Source organism: Lontra canadensis, unplaced genomic scaffold (genome assembly GCF_010015895.1).
Source record: "Lontra canadensis isolate GAN:19392208 unplaced genomic scaffold, GSC_riverotter_1.0 scaffold7, whole genome shotgun sequence".
NCBI lineage: Eukaryota > Metazoa > Chordata > Mammalia > Carnivora > Mustelidae > Lontra > Lontra canadensis.
In genome coordinates, this window is record NW_022631001.1 from 23,394,986 (window position 1) to 23,404,634 (window position 9,649).

Sequence of the window (9,649 nt, forward strand, 5' to 3'; positions counted from 1 at the left end):
GAGCTCCCAGCTGGTGAGGGAGCTGCTGCAGGCTGAACTCTGGGCCCTGGAGTCCTTGCTAGTCTCTGCGCATCTCTGAGCTGCACTTACAGGGTCAGGGTGATCATTAGGATGACCACTCCCGCCTAACTGGGCTATTGTGGGGAGTAAGCGGGATGACATACATAGACCGTAAGCAGGCTACGCACCTTTAGAATCTGGCCAGGTCCCCTCCTGCCCTTCCTGGGTGGCACAGAGGGGGAGCTAGCCAAAGTACTAGAAGCAATTCCAGCTCAGCCCCCCTGGCTGTGCTGGGGATCTCTGCAGGTTATCTCCCTCAGCCTCAGTCATCCCACCACTAACACAGGTGTAATTCCTACCTATCCAAGCTGCTAAGAGGTTTGGATAAAATTATATCAAGTGTTCAAGTCTGGAATGCCCTCGGCTCCTGGCCCAGCACTACCATTCCTGCCCCGCAGCCACCTCTCCAATAGAGCCAGAGCCAAGACAATTTCTCCAGTCAGGGTGGACCGGCCCTGCAGTTATCTGCTGGCATTTCAGGGTCCGAGATGGGCCCTAGCTCCACAGAAGGAGCCCTTGTCCCCTGGGAAGAACGACCTGGGAATCTCAGATCCAATCACCCTCCAACATCCAACAGAACTTCACTGGAAAAGTTTTATTGAAAAAGAAATTGTACAAATAAGTTCTTGGTTTGACAGCAACAAAGGCTCATTTTCCCCCTGCCCTCCCCACCTTTGAACATCTACGAAAGGAGAAAAAAAAATTCATCCCCATGATGCCTGATCAGAGTCTGCCCATGAGTGCCCCCCACCATGAGCAGGTTCCTGATCCCTCTCTCTGGGGCCAGGGCCATCGTGGGGGTGCTTATCCCAGGGGCTGCAGCACCTCATTATTTTAGAGGGGAATTGGGAGAGGACTGGAATAGAGCTGGAGAGAGGGCTGAGGTGATGGTACGGTCGGGAAAAGAGGGCCCCCATTCCACAGGGCTGGGCTGAAGCCCCCTAGCTTGATTCCGTCTCACAGATGAGAAAGCACTTGGCTATAAATATGAACACTGATTGAGGCAGGCTTAATCCCAGGATGCTGAGGGCTGGACACGCCAACTGCCCCAGGGCCCACAGAATGTGGGGTGTCTGGGCTCAGCATCATGGTATCTGGGGGCCCACATCCAGACAGAGTCAATTCTGCCTGGGAAGATCTGCTCAGACACCCAGGAAGCCTGCTCTGTTTTCCCACCCCCACCCCATGGCACAACCAAGGTCGGTACCTCAGCTCCCCCCCATAGCACCCATGTGTCTCAGGAGCCTTGGGCTGTCTCCTGCCATCCCGTCACCCTGGGGCCCTACAACTCATCTCGCATCTTGTCACCCTTGGGCCGGACCAGGCGCCCAATGAACAGCAGGGAGCCGGTCTGGGTGTCTCGAACCAGGAAGATGAAGGGGTGGTCAGCATAGAAGAGCTTGGGACTGCGCAGCTCCTCACGCCCGTAGATGTCCTGGTCGAAGGGGTTGCCCTCTGTGTCCCACTCGAAGGCGGTGGCGTGGAACACGCTGGCCAGGTACAGGTCCTTCTTGCCTGACATGCGTGACAGGTCTGCCTTGTTCTTGTCGATGGCTTCAGTCAGACCCAGTCCAGCCAGGTGTTTCTGTGGGAGAAGGGGGGTACCATGTGAGGTCACAGCGGGCATGGCTCCTAGACCCTCACCCTCCGCCCATACCACCCATCACCTCCTATGCTGTCTGTTCCCCTCCCAGTCCTCTTCTGTGTGCTGGACATGACGTGGGCCCTCTGAACCATGGCCTCGTCACTCTGATGACAACCCTCCAAGACCTTCTAATCACCACTTCGAAGATGAGGAAACTGAGGTTGGGGAAAGGGAAGAATTTTATCCCTGGTCCTGCCAAGCAATCTGGATCAGTGCTTCTCAAAGCAGGGGTTGTGGACAGCCAGTATGGGCAGCACCCAGGAGCTTATAGGAAACATACATTTCCTGACCCACTCCCTCCCACAGCCACTACCTCACAGTCTCCAGGGGTGGACCTGGGAACCTTCAATAAAATCTCTAGGTAATTTCTGGCACACTCAAACATGAGGAAGACTAATCTAAGGATAGCTAACCCTGGGAGTTAAAGCCTGTCCAGAGTGACAGATGCCTGGGACTTGCTTCAAAATAATCTGACTGGGGAGGAATGGGTGTGTTTAGGTGAATCCTTATTGGTCATGAGTTAATGAGGGTTGAAGCAGGATGATGGATACAGGAAAGCTCATTATGCTGATCCCTCTATTTTTAATATATTTCCATAGAAAGAAAACACAGCCCCACAAACATGCACACCCCCACCCCCACCACACACACCTTCCATGGCTCTGCAGAGGCCCTGGAAGCCAAGTACAAGCTCCTCCACACGTGAACTGTGTTTGCACCATAGCCTCACCTCCAGCCGTCTCCCTTTCCAACAGCCTCACTGAACCATCAGCACCCACAACAGTGTCTCAATGGCCGACATGCATCCCGGTAAGGTGCTTTCACCACCCCATCTCCCAGGAAGCCTTCCCTCTCCCCAAGACTGCAGCCCTGCCTCCCTGCGGCTCACACCCCAGCCTCGCTCTGTTTCAGTGTCTGGGCCTATCTCTGGACCCCGACTCAGAGCTCTCCCAGGGCAGGGCCCCAGTCCCACATCCTCCCTGGCTCTCAGCAAGGAAGACGCAGCCATGGAGGGCTGCCGTCTTGAGTCCAAGGCCCACTTCCCCAGCAGGACCAAACGGGCACCTGACCTGGGGTCCTGAGGGTCAGGGGTCCTGAGGCAGGTATTCCAGGCCCAGCCAGCGATTCCAGTCCCAACGACCCTATACAAGTTACACCCTTCCCATTTCCCAACTCCGTGTACCCGATGGACTGGTGTGTCCACTCAGGGTTCCAAGAAAACACATGAGAGAAAGGGAGACAATGGAGTCAGGTAGCAGTGACTACAGGAGGAGGAGCTGGGAAGGGCCTGGGACAGGCTCAGGACACAGGGATGGCCCGTGTCTGGAAAGCGCAGCTCAATCCACAGTACAGACTCACAAGTGCCCAATTTTGTCTCAAGCTTTCTGTCCACTGTGTCAGCAGTGACTCTGAATCAATCATGTGAGGGAGAAGCTTGCCAAGGAACCCTTTCTGGCATCCAAGGCAGGAATGAGATAAAAACTTCCTCTTTTGAGTACATAAAGAAGTCTCTCTGGACAGACAAGGCCACCCTGAGTTTTCACCTTGAGGACTAACTACAGCTTCACCACTGACTAGCCAGTGTGACCTCAGCGAGTCCCGGCTTCTCTCGGAGCCACGGGCCACCACCCAGGGTGGTCACGAGGGGAAAAGACTGTTGAGCACGTGGCTTTGGGTTCCGGTCGTGGCTAGTGCCACACCGCTGGCAGCCATTGTTAGTCTTACTGCTGTGTGAGCGTCGAGGTGGGCTTGAAAAGCCCATCGCTAGGGGCACCTCAGACTCTGAGGGCACGGCCTGGCACCAGCCGCCTGAGCCACTGTCTGTGTGACTCTGGAGAAGCTGTTTAACCTTCCTGAGCCTCCATTTCCTCATTTGTAAGGAGCTCGATAGCCCTACATAACGAAGCTGTTTTGAGCATGAAAAGTTTAATATATATGAAGTACTCTGTATACAGCAGGTGCCCCATTATATTTAGCTACTGAGATCATCATCGTGTTCCCAAGGACCGGTTCTGTGCCTCCTTCCCCAGCAGCGCTCAGTCCTGCCTGGACACCTAGAGGCTCAAGCACCCCTCTCCTGCAGGCCCTGCAGCCCCCAAGCGGAGCCGTCCCTCACCTGCAGGTCATGGGTCACCTCTACCACCCCCTTGGGCAGGGAGATGGCGACAGCTTTCTTCTGCATCTTCCCCATCCAGATCTTCAGCTGCTCCTTGGTCAGAAGCTTCTCCAGGCGCTCCAGGGGCTCCACGTGGTGCGGCATGAGGATGAGGAGGCTGGACAGCTTGTGGGCCAGGGGCATCTCCACCATTTGCAGCTTCTCTTTCTCATCGTCGTAGTAGTTGTAGAGTCCTGCGGGGACAGCAGGGAGGCCGCTGGGCAGGCCAGGCACCCTCACACACCCAGCTCAGCCCCCTACTTGACCAGGCACCCACCTGTGCGGTGCATCATCGTAACCCCGACGGTATATGAGCGGGTCACCATGAAGCCTCGGTTGTCCACCATCTTGTGGTGGAATTTCTCGTCCCAGTGCGCTGTAGCGGGAGGCAGAACAGGGTTGGAAACAGGCCCCGGCTTGGGAAACACGCCTTCGTTCCAGTCTTTGGAGCTCAGCGGCAGTCCCCCTCCCCTCTGAGCGCCCACCCCCCGAAGTACATGCTTCCCCCACTTTGGGGGACTGGGGTGCTGGCCCCAGGACACTGGCGGAAGCTATGGGTCTCTACAGTCAGGGCCTGGCTGTTTCCACGTGACGGGGAATGCCTTCCAGAGGGCCCCCAGCTCAGCCACCACCCACCAGCCCTCCACTTGGCACCTGTCAGGCATTTAGGCGGCCCCTGCGGAGCTGCAGCCACCACCCCTGCCCAGACTCACGCTTGAAGAACATGGCGTTGACCAGCAGCGCGCCGTCCGTCCGCTCTACGTCCTTGGTGACCTCAGGCAGCTTGCCATCGGTGGTCTGCGCGGCCCACTCATTGATGGACTGCAGGGCGCTGCGTTTGTCGCGGAAGTTGATCTTGGAGTGCTCGCAGTTGTAGTGCTGCTTGCTGCTGCGCACGAAGTCCTCCGCGAAGCTCACCGAGCTGGGCCCATACAGGCGGCTGCCCAGCTTCCAGGTCACGTTGCGCGCCGTGCTGTTGCTGAAGGCTCGCAGCAGCTCGCCCAGACCTGCGTGCACCTCCTCGTCGCGCAGCTGCTCTGCACTCAGCACCGCCTTGGCCTGGGACGCCGTGGCGGCCTTGCCCCCCAGCGACACGAGCCCCAGCGATGAGGCCACCACCACAGGCGACAGCAGGATGTTCTCCACTGCCTGGTCCTTGGCCATGGCCTGGTACAGGCTGAAGGCCAGGCCGGCACTGCGCTCAGCCAGCGTGGCTGCTTTGGGGCTCAGCTTCTCTGCCGTGCCCGGGGCCGCTGGCTTCTTCACCTCGGCGGCCAGGGCCATGGCCAGGAGGCAGCAAGTGCTGGTAAGCAGGAGGAAGCGCATGGCTGGGAGGCGGATGGTATGCACCACGAAGGACCTGTGAGGGCTGCAGAGAGGGTGGACCTGAAACCCAGGGTATTCCTTCCTGATGACCATCCCTAGCCTTCTGGCAGCCACTAAGTCCCCTGCAGATGGGAGCAAGAAAGCCCCAAGTTCTGAGGAAACCAGCCCTAACTCAGAGCTGCCCAGATCCGAGGTCTTACTCTGCCCACTCTCTGAGGCCCACTCTCTGAGCTCCTCATCCAAAACAGCGTTTCTAGCAAGCTACCACCTCCTCCCAATTGATTTCTGAGGCGGAACTGACAACACGCAGTGTTAGGCGTTCATTATGCACTACCTCCATGCCTAACTAGACTGTGACCTCCAGGAGGACAGGAAATCTGGCCAGTCTGGTTTCCCTGTGTATCTCCAGCGCCCAGCACACAACAGGCCTCAGCTATTCCTGAATGAACAGAAACCAGGGCCACTCGGCCAGACTCAGGGTCCGCAGTTTGCATAAGGATTAGCTCTGATCTCACACCACCCCAGGGCCCTTCTCCCAGTGGCAAAAAGTGGCAGATGGACTGAGGGTCTGCATGAAACACAGGTATCTGGGCAAAGGATGTCCTGTTGGGACAGGCGAAGGCCTGCTCCTCCCCCCATGCCTTTCCTTCTGCCCTGGGATGTTAATGAGTCACTGGTTAGCTCACTCATTAAGTGGGGAAGCCCAGATGCTCCACTCTCCCGCCCCATGGTGCCATTGCGTGTCACCTCCTTGCTCAGCCTTGGTCCCCATTTTCCACACTGTCAGGGTCTAGGTCTCCATGCCCAAGGCCTGTGTCCTAGCAGGGACAGGACGGCCCAGCTCTCCACGGTCCCTGGCGTGAAGGGGAAATTCCCAGGACACAAGCTGATTGTGGGGTAGGTTTCCTGAGAGGAAGGATACTGGAGGAGGGGTAGGTCACAGCTCAGTGGAGCAATGACACCCCCTCCCCTTCACCAGAGGCTGGCCAGATGTGTGTTTGCAGGAAGCTGGGTCTACCTCAGGTTCCATTCTGCCCTCTCATCTGACAGTCGCTGCCACCCAGGCCTTCTGCTCTATGGCTTCAGGGTGGGCAAGACCCCTCTCAAACCACAGTGGTAGCAGTGGCCCCTAAAACCAGCCTCACTCGCCTCTCTGGGGCCTCCAACCAGGACAGTCTCTCTGCATGGAATACATCCCCCCTACTTTCATGCAGGACAGAAGAGATGACAGGGCAAAGGGAAGGGTTGGAAGAACTCTAGTGGAAGCTGGGACCCCACTGCTCTGGCAGATCCCATCTCGTGGTTGTCCAAAAAGTGCAAATTCGGAATCCTGGTAGAAGACCCTCAGGACCCTCAGGACAGATCCTGCAGGCCTGTCTGTAGGAGCCCCGGGTTTCTGGGAAGACTCCATGCTATAACTACCCTGTGAACCAGGGCAGGTCCCCCCTCCCTGGGCCTCCAGCTCTTTGAAGGTATGGTGTAAAGGGAAAGCAAAAAATGCATGGGAGAGGAATGGGGTGGGGGGAGGCAAGGCACAGAGACCCGTACCTTACCGAGAGTCCAGACTGGGGAGATCATCTATCCCAGGGCCCAGGCCGCCTTCCTCCCAGCCCTAGCTCCTTCCCCACCAGACCTGGAGCCTCAAAAGCAGAATGACCATAGGATTATTGCACAAACAAGGACACCTAAGAAAACGAAATGGAGCACTACTGATGATTACACCAGGACAACAAACATATGGCCACTCTATTAAAAGGCCACCACTAGTTCATACAGCTGTGATGCCAGAGCACAGACCCTGGGCAGAGGCTGCCAGCAACTCATTAGAAGAAAGTCAAGGAGCCCAGCTCACAGCTCTGCCACGTGGCAGACACCATCTTGACAGCCCCCACCCACAGCCAACTAGGACCTCAAAGGACTGGGAGGGGCCTTTCTTGGAAATGACTAGTTTGGGATTCCTCAGGCAGCCACAGAGCTGCGCTCCTGCTCCTGCTCCTGCTCCCACTCTGGCTCTAGGTGACGTGGCAGGCTGGAAACGGAATTATCTGCATCCGCCAGCAGAGGGGGGCTTCCAGCTTGGGAAGCAGGAGGCCTGGGTTCAGGTCCCAAGGGGTGCCCCTGGGCCTCCCTGGCCTTGGCTATGAGCAGGCACATCTGGCTCTGCAGGGAGATCCGTGGCTGTGGAGAGGGCTGCCTTGTTAATCCAGCAGCAGTCACAGAGGAAGACAAGTCACAGCAAGCAATCCAGCTTCCCGCAGCCCAGCCCATGTTGCCACAGAGAAATCCCAGGCCCGAGGCTATGGTTAGACAATTTACAGTCCCACAAAGGACAGGAGCCAAGGGCTGCACCCATAGCCAGACTCAGCTGAGACTGGATTCCAGGTTTCTCTAAGAGGGGAAGGGTAGCAAATTTTCGGGGGGTCCACAAGAGAGGATCTCAAACAATTGAGGGAGTCTAAAGTACCTTGAAACTGCCTCAGAGGGAGGTCAATGCCTGCCTTTTTCATTCTGAAAGAAAACAGAAGAGTGAGGAGGGTGGGATAGGGCAGAGCTGGGGTGGGTGGTGGTGAGGGAGGAGCCTGTAAGGCCCAAGCCCCAAAATGGGACTCTCCCCCGGCACAAAAAAAGGTTTAACCAGTCCCAGATCCACAGGGACCTTGGAGGCTGTCCACCTCACTGGGCAGTGGGAGCAACTGAGGCCAGAAAGGAGGCAGGGAGGCACCCCAGGTCCCACAGGATCAGCGGGGGTCAGGCCTCCTAGCTCAGGGCTCCTTCCTCCCAGAAGCACTCACAGAGCCCCCTGAGGAAGCCAGGATGTGGTATCCTGTTACACAGGGAGTTAAAAAAAAAATTCTGCTGGAAATCCAGGCGACCAGACAAAAGGAGTGGATCAAATCGGGAGGCCTCAGGAAGGGGGGATGGGCATATGAACCATCTGAGGACAGGAGGGCGTGGTACCAGCCAGAGACTTCCAGGGAACCAAGGCCCCCTAATTTTCCTCTGGCCTCCATCCGGGCCCTATAGCCCAGAGGGACATGCTGGACAGAAACTGGGAAGAGGAGGGGCCGGGCCTCCTGGCCATGCTGGAAGTGGTTTCATTCTTTCTCCACTCCAGCCACCTCAGGAATGTCCCTGGGCTGGGGGCAGGGAACCCTGGCCTCTGGAAGTAGTACCCTTAACCCTGCAGTTACCCCCAGAATCAGGAGGTGGACAGAGTTAAGAGTGCCTTCTAGTCAGCTAACCCTTCCCTCCTGGGTGGGGGGATAGGGACCCAGCTGTCTCCCCCCCACCCCCCCCACCCCCGTTCTGGAAGGAGGTGGGGGAGACGGTGCTGGTCAAGTTCCTTCTTTAGGTGCCAACATCTACCGGTGCAGGCTGCTGATCAGAAAAGGAGCAACCGTTGGTGACCCCTCGCAAACTGTGGGGAACCCAAGACACACACACCCCCCGCCCTGAGAAGAGCCTTGACTATTTCACCTCCTTTCCTACCTTCAGGAGGCTCCCCCCACCCCCAAGAAGCCCGTCAGGAGCTGGACCACCCACCCCTGATGACCCCTGGGCCTCAGCCCCAGAGGCGGAGGCACCATTAACCGTAAAGCTAGCCTGGCCTCCTACCCCAGCTGGAAAGGGCCTCAGACCCCATCTTCTCCCCTCTGGTTCCCACACAGAGGCGAGTCCCAGCATCCTGGCTCCCAGGCCCACTGTTTCCTCTCTGCCATCGCAACCCCTACCCCATACTTCTGTAGAACTCCGCACTTTGTCCCAGCCTCCCAGTGCTCCGACTCCCCGCCCCGCCCTACCCCTACGGGCTCACTCGGCCATCACCATCTACCCCCGAGCTCCGGATCCCAAACGCTCCAGCAGCTCCCAGGGTGCCAGGGCCTCCAGTTCGCGGGCTCTGGGTTGGCCCCCAACCCCTCCCCGAGGACCTCCCACCCCGCTCACTCTCCGGAGCACCCCCCAGGGCGCCGGCTGCACGCTCGCCGGGCCCCCGCCCTCACCTGGGCCGGGCGGGCTGGCGCCGGACTAGAGTCCCACTCGAGCAGCGGACGGATTCCACTCTCCGCCGCTCCTGGCTCCCCAGGTCTATATATGGCGTTCCCCTCCTCCCGCCCGTCCCGAGAAACTTCTGGAAAGTTGGAAAAGCTTCCGGAGGGCGCCCCGGCTCCGCCACAGAAAGCCAAAGACCTCCCCCAGACCGCCCCGGCTCCCGCCCCTCTCTCTGAGGGCTTTCACCGGGCCCCTGGGTCCTACTGCCCCCCACACCAGGCGGGGCTCGAGGAACCCCCGCAGAGAGGCTGGGCGCTGAGACCTGCACGACCTGCACAGGGCGCGGGTGACCTCTGACTCGGCGCACACTGCGGACACTCCGGACTTTCAAGGTCCTGGAGATGGGGAGCGGGGGGAGGGCGGTCGTTCGAACCGCTGAGCTGGGTGGGACACTGAGCTCCTGGGTCCAGCTC

The 9,649-nt window shown here is 58.3% G+C and overlaps 1 protein-coding gene across 2 annotated transcripts; it reads right to left on the reverse strand.

Annotated features, from left to right (window-relative positions):
• Positions 1-640: 640 nt before the first annotated feature.
• SERPINH1 (serpin family H member 1) lies at positions 641-9,369 on the reverse strand. Of its 2 annotated transcripts, XM_032853038.1 has the most exons (6): positions 9,188-9,261; positions 7,651-7,694; positions 4,574-5,229; positions 4,138-4,236; positions 3,822-4,054; positions 641-1,645 (listed from the first exon to the last, which is right to left on the reverse strand). In XM_032853038.1, exons 3-6 carry the CDS (start codon positions 5,184-5,186, stop codon positions 1,343-1,345), a joined length of 1,248 nt encoding a protein of 415 aa, XP_032708929.1. In that variant the 5' UTR covers positions 5,187-5,229; positions 7,651-7,694; positions 9,188-9,261; the 3' UTR covers positions 641-1,342. The 2 variants fall into 2 exon arrangements, with proteins under 2 accessions (XP_032708929.1, XP_032708928.1); XM_032853037.1 differs by lacking the exon at positions 7,651-7,694 and having other exon boundaries at positions 9,188-9,369.
• Positions 9,370-9,649: the final 280 nt, after the last annotated feature.

Coding starts and splice junctions, on each gene's coding strand:
- SERPINH1 (XM_032853037.1), bottom strand. CDS start 5,186: ATGCGCTTCCTCCTGCTTACCAGCACTTGCTGCCTCCTGGCCATGGCC. Junction 4,237..4,573: donor CAACGCCATGTTCTTCAAGC/GTGAGTCTGGGC, acceptor CTCCCGCTACAG/CGCACTGGGACGAGAAATTC. Junction 1,646..3,821: donor AGGTGACCCATGACCTGCAG/GTGAGGGACGGC, acceptor CTTCTCCCACAG/AAACACCTGGCTGGACTGGG.